The following is an 18,174-nucleotide window of genomic DNA, read 5'->3' as shown; positions in this document are numbered from 1 at the left end:
ATTAGAATGAAAACTAGACCTCAGCCATTTCCAGGGGTTTCATATTATGTCTTTGGTTTAGGATTCTACCTGTCTTCATTCAAATTATCTAGGATCAATTCTACTCATCTTGTAAGTAATAAAAATGACATTAGTGGTCCAGCTGCAGGGCTAAATGTTTGTGCTGTGTGGTATCCAGGAAAGCCCAAAGCATATTCTTCTGGTGAGTATTCAGTGCCTCAGAAGGAAAAATGAAAACTCCTAAAACCCGGGAACAGAAAAATAAATATTTCTTTATGTCATTTGTAAAGATATTTACATTGCATCTTCATAGGAGTTTCCCAAGGACCGAAACAATTAGGATATTCAAAAAATTACGGTGTTACAGTGACCTAATTGGTCTTAAAGTTAAGATGGCATAACATTCCTACGTGCATTACATATGTCTGTCATTTCCTTTAGAACAAGGAGAGTTACAAAATGAGACAAAGACTCCCTTCTCTATAAATGCATATGTAACTGCCATGCTATATGAAACGAAGGCTTTTACTGGCCCACAGTCTACACTAGGATATCTATGATTACACAGAACATTAGTATTAAGTGTCCTCATTAAATTACTTTGGGCAAAAGTAATAAAAAGATAATAGTACACAGTACCACAGCATCCTCAAAAAGTGATATTTACTATGCTCTTCTAAAAAAAGCCAGCTAAGATTCAGGCAGAAATTGATGTCAGATTCCTGCTTTAAGATTAAGAACTTCATGTTCAATTATTGTTTGTTACTGAGATACTAAATACATGTTGTTTTGCTGTCTTTGGCTGTCTGTTCTCATTCAGCATTTACATGTACCTTTGTCACCTTCAAATGGGTTTTATTTCACCTAACTTTAGACTTCTGGAAGACGGTTGTCTAGTCAAAGGTAGGCATCTAGGCTTCCTCTCACCGGAGTTGACAGAGAAAATAAAGCACCTGCAAGAGGCAATTTATGTCACTTTTTCCAGAAGGAGATGGTTTGGAGTGATAGGTGCCTGTCCACCACAGAGGCAGGGTTTGACTAGCTGAGGTTGGACCCCTAACTTTTGGTAGTTGGTGAGAAGAATCCCACTGTAGTAACTAAAAGGGATAAATGTATGTGCAAGAGTTCAGTCATGACATTGTCTAGCTCTTGCAGATGAAGATATAATAGCAAAATATGATTTCAATGTACAGATGGTGGCTCCAAAGCCAGTCCAATGTACCCTAGGATCACATTTGCCTTTCCATTGAAAGACCCTGAAACCACAGAAATTCTACTGACCCCTTAGAACTTCTTCGCTTCTCTGGCTCTCACCACTATGCTTTATGGCACCTTTTTGTGACCAGCCTTGGAGCATGAAGTGCTCAAGACAGGAACCTTGTTTGATACAGAACATACGTGCTTAATTTTATATATGGTGTATCATTTCACCAGCTTCAGTTAGCTTTGTAGGATCTTGGCCTATCTCCTCAGTCTATAAATAAATAATGACAGTTTTATAAATAAATCAGTTTCTAACCAGCTGAAACTGTGTTATCTTTGTAACTTTTACCAATCAATAGAGCAGTGTGAATGACAGGCACAGGTTCTGCAGTTTTAAAAAATCCGGTATAACAGTAAATAAATATAGTTACATGAAAGAACCACATAAATATTTTGATGCACTAGCATAAAACACTTCATACGGCATTTCAGAATATGCCCCAACCTTTTACATCCATGGTAGGCTTGGGAGTGTTTTTTAGCTGGCGGTTCAATGTTCTCCAAGTGTAAATAGATGATCAATCATTCTTCGTTGTTATTGTTTTAAAGAATAGTCTGAAACCCAATTCACAGTGAGTGTTTGTACTGCCTGTTCTTTTTGTTCTCTTATCAATACAAGTTCTAATATTAAAAAAGTGCATTGTTTTCATCTGGCCGCTGGAGGCTACGCGTTGGGCTCTACTGCCATTTCTCGAGTTCTAGGTTGGTGGGAGAGTGCTGGTGCAAGCCTGCAGAGGAGACCACAACTCCGTAAGGGCAGGAAGTAAAGAGCGTATCAATCTATTCAGCGAACAAAAACACAAATAAAAACACTGAGGTGGAGAAAATCCATTCCCGTGCTGTGAGTTACTGTATTGCAGTGTAGAGCTCGCGTGAAGATGGATTTGAATTTCACCAGCCTTCCTGTCCTGCTCACTCACAGGAAGCTTACGGGTAGCTAAACTCCAAGTCTCTCTTTTGAAGCCTGACGCAGGGCAGAAGTGTCAGGCAGCGTGTCTCTACCGTCCTCGCGTCAGGACAGCTGGACGTACCATTTTTCCACATGACGCGATATGAAGAACGCTCGGTCTTAATTACGTTGCCACGAACCGGCCTTGCCACATTCCTGTCACCACGAAGACGCCTTTCCTCCACGCCTCTTTTCCAGCACGGGTAGAGAGGTCGCAGGATGCTGACAACAGCCAGGCAGCAGGTTTGAGCCCCGCCGCCCGTCAGCAGTCCACCCGTGATGAGCGCCCGGAGCGAGGGCTGAAGGCCAAAAGGCCCATCCCCACCCTGGAGGGAAGCACGGGGCAGTGGCGATCGCCGAGGGGAGGAGATCACCGCTGAGGGGAGAGCGCCGCGGGGGGGAAAGGGGGCTCTCTGCTTTGGAGGAGGCCTCTGGGGTCCTGGCAGGGCCCGGGGTGCTGCTCCCCGACTGGGGGAAGGGGCCTCCTCCTCCTCACCAAGCCCCACGGCGGTGGGCGGCCAGGACCCTCGCTCCCCTCAGCTCCTCGTCTCCTCAGCTCCTCGCTCCCTCAGCCCCCTCGCTCCCCTCAGTCCTTTGTCCCCTCAGTCCTTCGTCCCCTCAGCCCCTCGCTCCCCTCAGCCCCTCGCTCCCCTCACTCCCTCAGCCCCTTGTCCCCTCAGCCCCTCGCTCCCCTCAGCCCCCTCGTCCCCTCAGCCCCTTGCTCCCCTCAGCCCCCTCATCCCCTCAGCCCCTCGCTCCCCTCAGCCCCTCGTCCCCTCAGCCCCTGCTCCCCTCAGCCCCCTCGCTCCACTCATCCCCTCATCCCCCTCGCTCCCCTCAGCCCCTCGCTCCCCTCAGCCCCTCGCTCCCCTCAGCCCCTCGCTCCCCTCAGCCCCTCGCTCCCCTCAGCCCCTCGCTCCCCTCAGCCCCTCGCTCCCCTCAGCCCGCTGCCGGCAGCCGCAGCGCCGCCTCAGGCTGGAGCCAGCGGGCGGCGCTCGCCCGCGCCGCCGCCGCCTGCGCCCTCCGCTCACCCACAGGAGGGGGGAGACATCGCCGGCGAGAGGAGAAACTCCCCCTTCTACACCCGCCACCTTCCTCAGCCCCTTCCCCGCCTTCCCTCCTTTGGGGGATACCGCAAAGGGGCAGCGGAGCGCTGCCGCCTCAGCCTCCCGCTGGGCGGCCGGGGGCCCGGGCTTTTGAGGGCAGCCCCCGGCGCCCTCCCCGTTCGCTTGAGTTACCCCGGGGAGGGGGTAAGGCAGGCGGAGAACGGGGAGGGGGAGCAGAAGGGGAGGGCTGCGCGCAGAGGAACGCCGCTCCTGCGAGAATGCTGCACGCCCAGCTCCCAGCCGGAGGGGGGTAGCAGCCTCTGCCTCCGCCGGCTCCTGCCTTTGCAAGGGCTGTTGCTGCCGCCGGACGCCACCTTCTCCCGCCATGGAGCCGCTGCCGCCGCCGCTGGAGTGAGCGAGTGCGACGGGCAGAGCTAGCCGGCCGCATGGATGGATGTGTTTAGCTTTGTGAAGATTGGGAAGCTCTCCGGGTAGGTGTTTGCCTCTCGCCGCTCCGCGACCCGCGGGCGTCCCGCTAGCCCGGCGGGGACGGGCAGGGCTTGAAGTGTGTGGGGGGGTGCCCGGCGTGGGGGGACCCCCCCTCCCCTCCCCACGCCGCTCTCAACTTCCATCGCAGCCGGGGCGAGCTGGGCGCTGGGCGCCCGTTGCCCCCGGTACCTGGGCGGGCTGGCGTGGAGGGGGCGACCGGGGCGGGTGTGGAAATGCCAAAGCGGCGACGGGGAGCCGGGACCGTGGGGGGGGTGTGGGGGGTGGTCGCGCCGCACGGGGAGGAGGGGGCTCGCCCTTGCCCCGCCGCTCCCGCTTGGGGGACGGCGGCTCCTAGCAGGAGCGATATTTTTAGAGAAGTGGTGAAATCATCGCCGGATTCGGAGCGCTGCCCCTCCGCCGTTTCGCTACGGTGATGGGCGCTGGGGGATTTGGCGTCTCCGTAGCCCTTGGTCGTCAGGCATGTGTTTCTCGTTGTTTAAACGGGTGCTTGGTTAGGATTATTTTTCTTTTTTTCTTTGCTTTCCGAATAAACCTCCCTTTTAACGGCCTCGGAGTTGTGGTCTCATGCCTGTAGACTGTTGCGTTCGCAGCTGGTTGCCAGGCCTGAAGCTGCATAGATGGATCAAGAAGCACAACAGCCCCCGTTAAAATGTTTTTACTATAGTTAAATGTAACTGGAGGTAGCCCTTCTCCGTTACAGGGGAAATCGTGTTTTATCCCAAAGATGCAGTATAAAAGTACTCGAGTCGCAGGATTTTTTCAGGCTTCTGGTGCAGATAATCTTCCTAAAGGATTTAGCTTTGATCACAGTAACTAGGAGTGTTTAGAATTCTTATGATTCAGTGGTTCCTACACCATAGTTACCGCATCCTTTTCCATTTATGAAGCGCATATGAGGCTGAAAGTGGATGTTGTACAAAAGGGAGAAAGGCCTTGTTAAGGAAATACAAAAGGTAGCTTGCTCCAGTGGCGCTCAGGTAGGGAGCTTGTCAAAATGACAGATGGTCTTTAAAAAGCAAATACTGCATGGCTGGAAGTTACCGAGTGCCACAGGTGCAGGCGTAGCCTTTATCCCCCAAAATTCCCACCGTTGCACCTGGCTGTGATTACAGCTCTGCTTGTGGCGATGCCAGCACAGAACAGCTGCTATCATTCAAGCACATCATTGTCTCATCCTGCTCGCAGCAATTTTACACGATGTGGCGGCTACAGCACTAGCAGTCCGCTCGGCTTTCCTTGGGTCGTGTTCCCGGCTGATACCGCTAGAGCTGCAGCAGCAGTAACTACAGTGGAAACTTTGAGGAGAGGGAAAATATGCTCGCATAGATAAGGAGCAGGTGACGTAGTATGATATTTCTTTCCAGGTAACTGCATTGCTTGACCTCTTCTATTTGTTTGGAAACAGTGTTTTAGAAAAGCTCCCAGCTCTTCATGTCACACTTGAGCTAGAATTAAAGGGAGAGAAAGGGATGTGCCGCTTGGAAATGTTATTAAGGCAGCTACATGGCATGGCAATTTCTGTAGAGAGAGAGAGAGAGGAAGCTTTGGTCTTTGTTGCTGTGTACAAAATTGGTAGCTTTCTGCATACTTGAAGACACAGCTGTTGCCAATGCTGAGATTTGTATTTAAGTAAAGGCAGATCATAGCATTTTTCCAGAAGAACCTGAAAGTTTCTTCTGAAATGAATTCCCAAGTTTCAAAGCTTGCATCTGGCTTTGCTTGATTCAAAGATATGAAGTACTTAGGGAGTGAGTTCATCTTGTAGATTGCAGTAAATAATTTCTGTACAGAGCTACTCTTTTCGTTTCTAATTTTCTGGTTGTTAGATGTCCTAATAGTTTACACAGGACTTTACTTGCTGTTTCCTAGGTAACAGCTAGGTATCTGTTCCAATTCTAGGAGAGCTTCACGGAGCAGATAGGTTCCAGTGTAAACCCCATTTTTAATCCCTCTGTGCGATTGGGTTGAAAAACTAGTTTGCCTGAAAATGCTGGTTCTTTCTTTGCTGTTAGAAGGAAGGCCTTTCTGAAAGAAAGGAGTGCAATGGTAAACAGTGTTGAACCGAGAGTGTGATCTTGCAGGCAGATTACCTACAGAAAGTTGTTTTGAACTTGGCTGGTGCTGAGCTTTTTTATGACTTTCAGTCTTTTTTTCAATATTATTTTGTTGCGCATTCAGGTCTTCTCATTTTAGCTTGCAAGTCAGCTATTACAGTTGTAGTCTGCAGCCTTGATTCTGCAGGCAGTGGCAAGGATAAGCTCTGTTATGCATGGCTACTGGAAGGGATACTTCTTAAAGTCATGGTATAATTTTAATAGATGTGGTGAGAATTTAAATTTTGCCTTGATCAATTAATGTATAAGAGCTTTTATCTAGAATAAGCTCAAGATAGGGTATAAACTCTTCGAAGGTAGCTACTGGATATAAAATTTTACATAGCATACATAAAACATTATTATGTTTTAATTATCTGTGCAGTTTTTTTATGTGGTACCTGTGTGTGTAGGGTCTTTTAGAGACTCTTACTTCTGCAACTGCTTCAACCATCGTCCACAATTGCTGGGTGAGTGGGGAATACGGGCATAATCTGGAAAAGGGATGTGTGTGAAATGGAAGAGAACGCCAAACTGGTTTTACGACAGATGTGATCTCTCGTAATCTTTTCTTTCCTTGCCTTTGTAGGTCTGTCATGTTGTGTACTATGCATCAAATATAGATGCTTCATGGTAAAGTTTCTGTTGATTTCTAAAGATTGGAGATACCCATCTGACACTGAAAACAAAAATACCATGTAGAAATATTGATTGCACTTTCACTGACATAGCTTCTCTCCCACCCCCCTTTTGGAAATTCACCAGTCTAGTAATGATCTGGAGTCGTTGTTTTGGTATAAATCCTGTGGCGTCATTCTCCGGAGGAAAAAAAAAAAAAAAACCACCAAACCCAAAACCGTTTTCTTTTAATGACTTTCCAAGTGTAGAGAATGATTGACAAGCCTTGTTTAACGGATCAGTACTCTGATGTGGAGCTGTACAAGGCAGGTGAATATTTCTGTAGTGTGGGCTGCGTAAGAATGTATGGTGTGGTATGTCTGTAATTTGGGAGGGAGGATTAGTAAGATAGATAAGGTGCACATAAAAATTGCCAGAGAGGTTGGATCAGAAGTCTGCCTTGCTGCCTGGTATTCTCTCCTTAATTGCTTTTAGCAGCTGCTTGGGGAAAGAGTAAAATGAGCACAGGTATGGAGCGGTGATTCTTGAGTGTAGGTATTGGGAGCAGAGGAATGATGGTGCTGCTGTGGCAAATATGAAATGGAGCGTTTTCAGATCTAGGTAAATCTGAGTAAAGGGCACAGTGTCAAGTTTCTAGTCGGTACTGGACAGACGAACTATGAAATAGTGGGTCAGAATAGTGAACAGAGGTTAGCAAGAGTTTAAGTGTGTTCATAGAATGTATTTTTAGTTAGAAAATCTGTTCATTGGGAATGACTGTTTTCCTGATGTCTGTAGAGGTCAGTTCTATTTCCAAGCTTCTATAGCAGGATATAAAACTTTCATATGGAAAGACGGTTGTCTGGATACCACCTGAATGTGAGTGGATGGGGTAGTGACCCTCCAGAGTTGGGACGCATAGCTTCTGTGCCTCTGCTACTGTTTGTAGCTCTGCCAAATACGACTAGGTAGAAAATAACATGATTGTCCACGTGAGCGGCCATCGGTCTGTAAGCTGTGGCAATACTGGTAAGGGTGGGTTGGATGTCTCTTGTCACAATTACCTTTGTGGAAGAAGTTCTGAGCTTGTGTGAGCCATTTGTCACCAGAAAGGAAGCCTCCCCAACTTAGGGCTGTGGTATGGGGTCAGAAAGTAGACATCTGCACTACCTCATTGTGGCTGTAAAAGTATAATTAATGGAGAGTTAACCCCATATAACAAACAGGAGGATACCAGCAAGACTTGGACTCGTCCTTAACAACGATGCTAATTTGTGGTACGTGGTAGGTAAATTTATCATACCTGGATCTTTACTTTTCTGCTCAAGTTTTGCATTGCCATCCATTTTTGTTGAGTTTAAGTTTATTCCATTAAAAACTGGATGTGAATAGCCATATCCCTGCTGTACCCCTTGGAATCAGCTTTAAAACAACAACAACAAAACAATCCCATAACACTGCAAGCTCCTCTTTTCAGAGAGCGCTCAAATATGGCTTTTTTCCCCTGTGATTATGCTAAACCTGAGGCTGGATTTCTCACTGAGGAGGAACCTCTTACAGAGTCCTTTTTCATTGGGGTTGGATAAATCTCACATTCTTATCTTTTGTGCTTGTCTTTCCATAGCTGGGCATCTCTAAATCAGGCAGATTGACTTGGTACCTGAACAAACATTTGGGCTTTTGGGTTCTTAGGGCTTATAAAAGTGAAGCAAGTCCAAACAGACTCCGTATCTCAGACTCTTGCATTTGTTGTCTTGTTTTTCAGCCTTTGTACTCCTGCGCGTGGTCCTGTTCTCTCCAGATACTGTCTTTAGATGTCCTGCCAAACTGGTGTGAAAGGTTCTCTCCTAGATCTATCTTAAAATCTAACAAACCAGAAGCTGTGTTTGTAGATTCTGAATACTAGGCTCTGGTTTTTACAGGGAACAAGGTTGCTTGGCTTCATGGTTTAGTTATTTTTATGTGGCCAAGCAGATGTATGTTTTCCAGATTTAAGGTTCTGAGATTAGACAGTCTGTTGTTTGATTTTTTTTTTTTTTTTTTTAAGGAATTTGAGAAAATTTTGGCATGCTTATCTATCTCTTCTTTAGTTAATCAGAATAGCATCTTTCTTTACTTGTGATTTTCCTTGTCATGTTTTCATTGTGCTGTGATGTTTAAAAAGCACCTTAATGGAGAGACAATTAAAAGTGTACTTAAGTTACTGATGCTATTTTACATATGATTTTTGGAACAATTTTTATGAGTACTCTTTGAAATGACAACATCATAGCTTGTAAATTATTTTCGGTTTTTACAAAAGACAGTAAGAAAGCCTATGATTATCCTTTTTATGCTCAAAGGAGGTAATTTAATTCTAAAAAGGATTTTATTATACTGGATGATAATTCAAATGACCATGAATTCATTTTACCTTTTTTTCTTGAGGACTGCATTACATTTAGTGAAATATTTGTCTATTCATATTAATGCAAGAGCTTTACCCTATATTTTATCATTTGTCTGTTTTGTTAGCTGATACACATAATAGTCACGTGCTTTAATGTCTGTGATGTTAGTAATGTTGTATGTCATAACAGCTTCAGCAGTTTAGAGATTTATTAAAACCACTCCTTATATTATGAACTGCTGTAAACTTGTCAAGTGGCCAGTGAATGATAATGCAACTCTGCTAAATATGTATGTTCTGTAAATACTGTTTGCCTAGTGATACAGTGCTTAAAAGATGTAACCAGAAGTAACCTTTTCTCTGGAAATCTTTGAGAAAGCAAAAACAATGGAGAACAAACTCCACAAGTAATGCTTTTCTCTCCCTCTCTTCTACTAATTACTAAAGAAGGTGGAATGGGAACTTTGAGAAGAATGCTCTTGATTTAAGAACAATCAAAGCATGTGCAGGCTCAGTATAATATTTTCATTTCTAGAAAGATTTGTCTTCCATTTGCTTTTGAGGTTTTTTGGAGAGCTTCAATCTGTGATGTCAAATCCTTAGACATGGTTGAATCAAGAATCTTGGGATGGTTTCTTTTATAATCACAACTTGCACCAATGTTCTTGTGTGTGCACGTTTAAGTCAATCTGTTAATATTCTCATATAGTTTGAGAAGAAAGATAGAAAAGTTTGTGTTTTTTCTTTCCTCTGTATTTGCTGGTACCAGGAAGGGCCTGAGTTGTTTTAGAGTTTTTTGTTTAGTTTGAGGGGTTTTTGTTTGTTTGTGTTTTTGTTGTTTGGTTGGGTTTTTTTTGAGAAACCTGCTTATCTTTTCAGTCTGACAGATGCATACGGGAAATTTCAGTTAAATTGAAAAAAATTCCTTAACCATAACAGTAATACAAAATGAGGGTATGTTTCCATATTTTATAACATTCTAGGTCATTATGGAAGTGCACCAAGCTGTTGTTCGTAGAAAATACAAACCATGACCTGAAATAATGAGTGGATAATACTTGCTCTCTGCTCTGCTGGTAGTGTGGCAGAGAAGGGATATTTTACTGCTCTTGACAGCATTTTCATGTAGTTATGTCAGTGTATCACAACTTAATATCTGACTGATGTGATGAAGAATTGAGTAAAGACATGTAGGAGCTACCATCTCCTATAAAATGAACCATCATCTGGGAAGGGGCTGTAACTGTTGAAGACAAATAATGCAAAAAATCAAATGTGAAGAAGGGAAAAGTCATTTTGGCTTCCAGCCCTACATACTGTGTCATGCACAAGTAGCTCTATTAAACCAGGCGAGACAATCCAGGTACATGAATTACTCATTTTCATGACTGCACATAACCTATTTGGATCTACCACATTACAGAAACTTTTGGTGCTGATAAGTTATCAGTGTTTAAATATTGTAGGGACATGCCTTGAACAGGAAGAGACTTCCAGTAATACCAAACTGTACTTAAAGGTGCTTTTTATAATCATGAGTAATTGTGATTAAAATTTTCTGAAGTACCTTGAAGAAATTTGTACAACCTTTTGAGTTCACGTTTATTGAAGGTATGTTTGAAGACTTTTAAAAGGGTCCGTGAGACTCTGTTTCTGATAATTATTCCATTGACTGGAAATGAAGCAAATAACAGTGCTGGTAATATACATTTCAGTAATTAATTGCACGTTCAAATCCTAGTGAAATCATCACTGCTTAAAATTTAAACATGTGAAAGTACACTGGAGCTAGAAATCTGAAGTACTCCAGGACTCAAAAGCCTCTCTGACCTAAATCAGGACCTGGTGCTGTAGAAGTCTCTACCAGAAACTCCCTTTAATAGGTTGGTTATTGGCTATAAAAGCAGATATTTATTTTCATTATTTTTAATAACCAACAAAGAAGAACTCAAAGAAAAACTGTTTTGAATGAGTAAGAAAACTCTGAAGAAGTAGAATGAGCATGGCGGTGGGTAATGCAAGGCAGCATCCTATTAAGTAATTTTCACCGGTGACTTCAAATAGGAGAAGGACGTGATAAAAAGCTGATTAGTATCTTTTAAGCAAAGTCCCTTGTGAGGTGTATTGCTTGGACAAAAATAACTTCCTTTGATGGTAAGGAAAACAGTTGCTGTTTGACAGCAAAGTTGATTGACTTGGGGCTTTTCACAACTGTTTTAGGAGTTACTAGCTTGTCATGGTTTAACCCTGGCTGGCAACTAACCATCACACTGCCTCTCGCTAACTGCCCCCCAGCAGGATGGGGGGAAGAGAATTGGAAGGGTAAAAGTGAGCGAACTCGTGGGTTGAGATAAGAACAGTTTAATAATTGAAATAAAATAATAATAATAAAAAACTGTAATGAAAAGGAAAATAACAGACAGAAATAAAACCCAAGAAAGACAAGTGATGCAAATGAAAACAGTTGCTCACCACCAACTGACCGATCCCAGCCAGTTCCTGAGCAGTGGCCCCCCCACCAACCTTCCACCTAATTTTATTGCTGAGCATGAGGTCCTATGGTCAGGGATATCCCTTGGGTCAGTTGGGGTCAGCTGTCCTGGCTGTGTCCCCTCCCAATTTCTTGTGCCCCCCCCCCCCCCCCCCCCCCCCAGTCCCCTCGCTGGTGGGGTGGGGTGAGCAGCAGAACAGCCCTTGGCTCTGTGTAAGCCCTGCTCAGCAGTGATGAAAACATCCCTGTGTTACCAACCCTGTTTTCAGCACAAATCCAAAACGTAGCCCCATACCAGTTACTATGAAGAAAATTAACTATATCCTAGCCAAAAACAGCACATAGCTTTAGATGAAACACTTGCTTTTCTTTTTCAAAGAATTCTATTATTACAAAAACATTTGTCAGTGGCTACTGAATGCAAGCTTTTTAATTTTAATTACTGTAAAGTTAGTGAGGGTAAATGCTGGGTGTCAGTTTTAGCTATGGGAGTTTGGGAAGATAAGGTTCTGGAGAACAGGAGGATATCCTGAAACCATTTTATAATTCATATTTTGAGAACAATTAGTAAAAAGGAGATTTATACAGAGAATAAAAAGAAGGTGGTGAAGACAAAGAAGGAATATTTGTATTCTAAAGTCAAGTGTTGAGAATGCGTCTTAAAAGATTCTTGGTAGAGTTCATTTCTGGGTTCCGCTTGAAATCTTTGGAACCTTAAGGGAAAAAGACTTGTGATATTGGAATGTATTATGACTTTTTTTTTATTTAAAAAACTATCTGTAGATACAAAAAATATGTATGTGTGGATTAATGAAAACTACTTAGTGATTTACATTAACAATCAACAAGGCCAAGAAAGTGTCCCTTTGTTCCTCAGAATTTATTTCTCTAGATGTACTTTTTTGTTTGGTTTTGGGGGGTGGGGGAGAGAAGACATAATTGTTGAAAATAACCTTGTTTAGGAAGAAAATATAGAATCAGTATTTGTAAAATTTTGCAGTACTGATCGTACCCCGTTTAGGATGAAAAATTTCCAGAGGTATTTGCATGATTTAGTTTTTATCGTTCAGATGAACTGTCAGCCTTCCCCATGTAAGTGCTTACGCATTTATGTAAAATACTTTTCCAGCATTATGTAGCCCATAAGGTTTTGCTTGCCTTGCTTATAGATTTTGCAGTTTCACTGTTTGTTTTTAATCTTGAATTTGTGATTATTTTACTCTGGATTTGGCAGTACTCGTATGTTTAGAGAGCAAAATACCCATTATTCTATGGAGGTAAATGCTACCAGAAGCACTAACAGTTGCACCAGCTATGTCGAACAAGCTCGGTGTGTGTTACAAGTCCGAGCTGCGTGTATTTCACTTGTGCTCTGTATTTGACTGAAATAGAGCAGTAGATATCTGGAGAAGAAATCTGGAAATAGTCCGTATCGAAGAAGATTAGTAGAGCCAGGATGCTTCATATTTACCTGAATGCCTGCACAGTGGCACTGACTTTGGCTTGCTCTAAAGAGGCTATCACGAGCCTGATTTTCTTGAAGCATCCATAACAGGAGCTGTAAGAGAGCAGAGATTGCAGTCACACAGAGGAGCCTGCCCCAGTGGTGCTAAAGTTCAAATTTTTCTTTGCTTGTGACATTAGGCCTTTATCCCACATTAAAAATGGGACGTTACTATAGCACGACCTTTAAGGCCTTGCCTGCTCTAGAAAGAAGTGGGCTGTTTGTTTAACGCTGCAGTACATAACAGGTTGTACAACTTTAGCACAGAAAAGACAAGTGTCACTTGTTTTGACTATGCGATGTGACTAATCAAGTCAAAACGTAGTTTATGTGTTCAGGTAGAAATGATCAAAATTCACATCCATTTTTTTTTTTTCCACTGACGTTAGGTTATGGAACATATGAAAATTGTAATTTAAAGGCATCTGCTTTTCTTGATTTTTATTTTTTACTTGTTGAAAACCTCAGATGATGTTAACCAAAATGTTAATTTTTATCTTTGAAGAAAAATATTTTTTTCCCAGAGAGAGGCAGATAGCCAACTTCATGACAAAACTATCTGCTTAGGTTTTTACTTTGCATTATGTATTGTGCGTTACCTGTCACGTTTACAAGGGGTGCGTTCTCCTCTGCCAGGGCATACAGTGAAGAGGGACGGAGAACCACTCATGGGGAATGATCTGTACTTGACTATTCTGCTTTGAGGGCAGGGCGAATAGGGGCTACAGCGTGTAATAGGGGAGGAGCAGCAGAGGTAGGAAGAGAGAAGAAATTGGAGAAACCAAGTTAATGAATGTTGTATTGAACGAGGGCTTATTTGCCGTGAGTGAATTGAAGTAATTGTTCAAGACTAGCTGATCTTTATGTGAAGATGAACTTGCATTGTTGCCTGGGTAGGAGTTTATTTGCTTCATAAAGCTGGTTGAATTAATTGGTTAGATGCGCTGTAATCTGCGTGACTGCTATTAAAAAAAGGAAGAATTCACTCCAGCATTGCAGGAGAAAAAACTCTCTTCTTCTTTTTTTTTTTAAGGTCTTGAGTTTCTTCTCAAAACCAAGGGGTTTCTGGTGGCTGAGCTTGAAGCAGCTCAACACATGAAATAACAAGGTGGTCCCTGTCTCCGTGTGTATCTGCTGCTTAAGAGACACCGTGACAATCAGGATGGTGGGTTTTCTCAGGGTGAAGCTCATCCCCCTGCACTTGATGATTGGTGACCCCCCCTCAAATGCAGAGAACTTGACTGCAGAATCTATAGTAATTGGGGGATGTGCTTATGTTTTATTGTGGCTTAAAAAAAAAAAAAAAAAATCCCCAAACCCAGAAAGCATTAGTTTTTTTTCATTGGTATGGGGAAGAATTCGGACTAGGCCCTGGCACTCTGAAGCATTTTGAGGGGGCACTTCTGTAGTATGGTCAACCTGATGTAACTGCTGGTGGCCAGAGGTCTCACGAGACTGTGGGGTCTGATCTCTGCTTGCTTCCCCCCCCCCGATCTTATCTCCTGCAGCTTTTTATGTACATCTTACACCACGATGAGCTACTTCAGGGACTAAACTCACTAGAAAACTGGTTTTGGTTTGTTTCTTCTCTGCTGGTGTAGATATCTAAACTGGCCTGGCAGAAGTGATGGGAGCACGTTGTCTTGGGCAGCGAGGTGGAAGGGGAGGAAGGCGAGCGGGGCTTTTGGCACCTGATCAGCTCCGTTACGTTGCACCACGTCGGCGATGGGAGCTGCGGTGGGAGGCTGTGGAGGCCGAGACCCCCGTTTGGTTGCCTCTGGGGAGCTGCGAAGTGGGGGGGCTATGTGAGAACCCCCCACCCGAGCGAATCTGGGGAGAGGGGAGTACCCTGGAAAAGGTGGGTTGGAGCGGGGGAGAAGTCCCTCAGTCCCTCTGAAATTCCTCGGGTCTTTCCTGGCTCCTCTGGCTTCCCTGTCTCCACCTTCTCCTGCCTTCGGAGCCTGTTCTGCTGCACGCGAGTGACTCGGCTTTGCCTGGGAACCTGCGCAACCACGTGCGGGTTCTGAGTGCTAAACGCAGCTTTCGTGTGTCGTGCACATCCTGACGTATCGAGGTGTTCCACCCCTGCTCCCATGCCATACAGTCGAAAAACTGGCTTCCTGTTAGTGTGAGTTGTTTTAAAAAGCAGATTTCTCTTCATATCTTTACCTTATGAGGCGGGAGAGGAAAGCCGTTGTCCAAGGGATTAATTTTCCTACATTGCTTGTAGAAGATGAACCGTCCAGGACAAATGAGAGGTTGTTTAATTTTTTTTATTTTATTTTTTAAATAAGGAACATGTGTTCATTCATAGCAGTAAGTTTGTAGTTATATGCTTTCTATGTACATGTTTTCCAGGTTCCGGAAGCTGTCTGAAGAGATAAAAGGTTTGTTTTCAAATGCTTTATTTCCAAACTTGGAAAGAGCATCTTACAGAAGCTGGTGTAGTGTGGCTGTGCTGCTTCTGAAACCACAAAAAGAATTGGAGAGTGTTAATGGCTTGCTTTTCAAATGCTCTTCATTTCTAAGCTGGAAATGGAAGTTTTATAGGTGCATTAATTAGCCTGAATTCTTAATTCAGTTTCAGCCTGTGGCTTTCTCTTTTTTAACACAAACAGGAGTAAACTTCAAGGAGTTTCCATACAGCAATTTTTCAGTTCCTACTGTATCTTCTGTCATTCCTTATACATATATGGCACTTCAGGAGCTCCTTCCTTGTCTATCACTTTCATGCTTTGCAGTGTTTACCTATCAACTCTATCACATCACTGAAAATGTGGCCTAAAGGTGGTGGTGGTTACAGGGATCTTGAAGGATACATCTAAAGGATCACTCTAAAAAACCCCACAATAAATTATTCCATTGAAAAATCTTAATTAAGAGCTACTCAATCTCTTTTGGCTTGTTTTTCTTTATTGTATAAAAATATAGTATATCAAGGGAAGTATTGTCAGGATGCACAATTAAAAATACTGTAGTTTTTACTCTTCCCCCCCCCCCCCCCCCCCCCCGATGGCTAACATCATGCATCTCGATGACTAATACTTAGTATGTCTTAAGACCACTTTATAAGTAATAGTCTTTGAATACAAACAGTGGAATACAAGCCTGTTTTGCTTTAGTTGACATGCTTGGATAAAAAACTTCCGATATCTTTATTTTTCATGCTGAATATATTGCATGTTTGTTTACTGAAAACAAAGGGGTTTTTTTCAAAGCAAAACATTGATTCTTCTTCTTCTCTTTTGATGCCTTTAGTAGGCATTAAGGTACTGTGACGGGCCTTGTTGAGAAGGGGATATTCCAAAAAGGCAGTGGAAATGGCAGTGTGGAAAGCTGGCAGATTCTGTGCCCCTGCAAATTATTTCCATACTTGCCCTATTGGATTCAAGTTGTCCATGGCACCTAGGTGTGCTACCTGTCACGGTGATTGTTTAATAGATTTAATAGTAGCCTGCTATGTGAAGGGTAAGGGTATTTCACTCTTCCAGATGTCAGTGCAAGCTTCATCCTTCATCTCAACAAAAGTACTTTGTATTTATTTAATGGCAGAATGTTGATTTGCTTTTGTTGTGTTTTCTAAAGCTCATCTTGACCTCATAGTGTTCTGTGGCCTTGAAATGAATAGACGAGTGTATGCTTGTGGAAGTGTTTCCCTTTCATTTGTGTTCATTAGCCATTAATGTCAGAGTTCATCCTATATTCTCATGTTACGTGCTGCTTCTCAAAAAGAGAAATTCTGTTTTCATGTTAAATGTTTAAAATGTGTCTTTCGTAGGACAAGATAAAGCAGTGTTAGTTTGATTCCCCCCCCCCCCCCGCAAATGGTTCATAGTTCAATGCTGCAATGAGTAGCTTTCTAATTAGAGGACACAATACCTATCCTCTTGGGCATTATCTCAAAATGGCTGAAATTGATTTTAGCTGCATAAAATATTACTGGATCAACACGTGTTTACTAAGGTGTAATGATAACAACTGACATTTATTCTATCCAGTGTTCAAAATACTCCTTTTTCCATCTCTAAATGTGGTAGTAAGCAGACAACTGTCTCTTAATTTCTGTGGTATGGTTTGCTGCTTTCTTTCCTTTCCCCTGTCCCTCTCCAAGCAGTTTTCCACTCAAGCAGCTTTCTTATGCTAGATCCCCATCCAAGATGAGTACTTAATGCTGACTCACAAGTTGTCATGATCGCTTGGCAGTACTGCAGGGGCATGTGCGTGCGTGGGTACTCTGACCACAAAAAGGCACCTTCTCGCACCAGATTTTTTTGGTAATAGTTCAATATTCTGGTTTTTAAAGGTGTTGGGGGGAATAGATGGTTTGTGCTTTCCTTTATACTTACGTTCAGGGGAAAGCAATTTGGAGCATTAGACAGCAAATTTGCTGTTGGTTCTGTCTTTAGTGTTTTGTGACAGGAAGGCTTAAAGTTTGTGTAGTTATGTGAAATGGTAAGGAAACTTCACTCTTGTTTTTGTGTGATCTTTGCAAAAGTTTGGTAAGTAAAGACAGCATGGCTACTTTGTTTTTCAAATACAGTCATTTTATTCCCTCTTTACTTGCTCATTTTTTACTTTGTGAACTGAATGATACAGCCCTTATAACTAAAATGCAGTGTTTTTGTTTTTTTTTTTTTTTTCCTTCCAGCCAAACTGTATGCATACTGCATAGGCCAAATAAGCCTGTGTACAGTGTCTCTTTACCGACTAAGTAAACAACAGTGTAACTTGAATCGCAGCCAAAACTTTCTTCGCAGGCTTAACTGTTGCTCTGATTTCATCTGGTAGGACCTGCCTGTCCCAGGTGCCGGTTCTCTTTGTCCTGTCAACCACAACTGGCCCCACATACCCCGAGTGGAATTAATGAAGCGCCTTCCGCGCAGTGCTGCAGTAGCTACTGCTGTCAGGTTGGTTGAGGGAAGGAAGCCTGCTATACATTTTTAGGTCTGCTTCCCCGTGCTGATGGAGTGCTTCTGAATGTGACAGTTCCCAGGCTTGGCAGACTCTTCAGCTGGGATGTAAAATTTGCATTACGTTACCAGATGACATGATCTACTCTCCAAACTGGCAAGCTTAGTGCGGCAACTGTTTTGAAGAATTTGCTGAATAACCGGCGTTAATAATGACAAAGGAGTTGCATGTTTGGGGGTGTAGGGGTGTGTAAATGCACCAATGCGCACGCATGCCCACTCAGCTTACTGTACAGCTCCTATAAAGTACGTATTGAGAGTCTTTGCTATATAAATGTAACAGTGATTTGAGAGGCAAAGACCATGTCTTTCCATTCTCAAGTTAGGCTTTCATGACTCAT

At 43.3% G+C, this 18,174-nt stretch overlaps 1 protein-coding gene across 7 annotated transcripts in view; it reads left to right on the top strand.

Moving 5' to 3' along the window:
- FRMPD4 (FERM and PDZ domain containing 4) overlaps positions 1 to 18,174 on the top strand; it is a 411,698-nt gene that overhangs the window by 102,216 nt on the left and 291,308 nt on the right. The window contains exon 1 of one of the 7 annotated variants that reach the window (XM_052774001.1): positions 3,413 to 3,749. The exons of 5 other annotated variants lie outside the window; for them this stretch is intronic. Coding sequence is in view for 1 of the 2 variants with exons in the window: in XM_052774000.1 (XP_052629960.1) it covers positions 3,709 to 3,749 (41 nt within the window). In the remaining variant the exon portion in view is untranslated. Of the gene's footprint in view, positions 1 to 3,412; positions 3,750 to 18,174 lie in introns of those variants that run through there. One more of the 7 variants, XM_052774000.1, reaches the window with a different exon arrangement.

Source organism: Harpia harpyja, chromosome 22 (genome assembly GCF_026419915.1).
Source record: "Harpia harpyja isolate bHarHar1 chromosome 22, bHarHar1 primary haplotype, whole genome shotgun sequence".
Taxonomy (NCBI): Eukaryota; Metazoa; Chordata; class Aves; order Accipitriformes; family Accipitridae; genus Harpia; species Harpia harpyja.
Note: the sequence above shows the minus strand (reverse complement) of the source record. Positions and strands in the feature narration are given on the sequence as shown.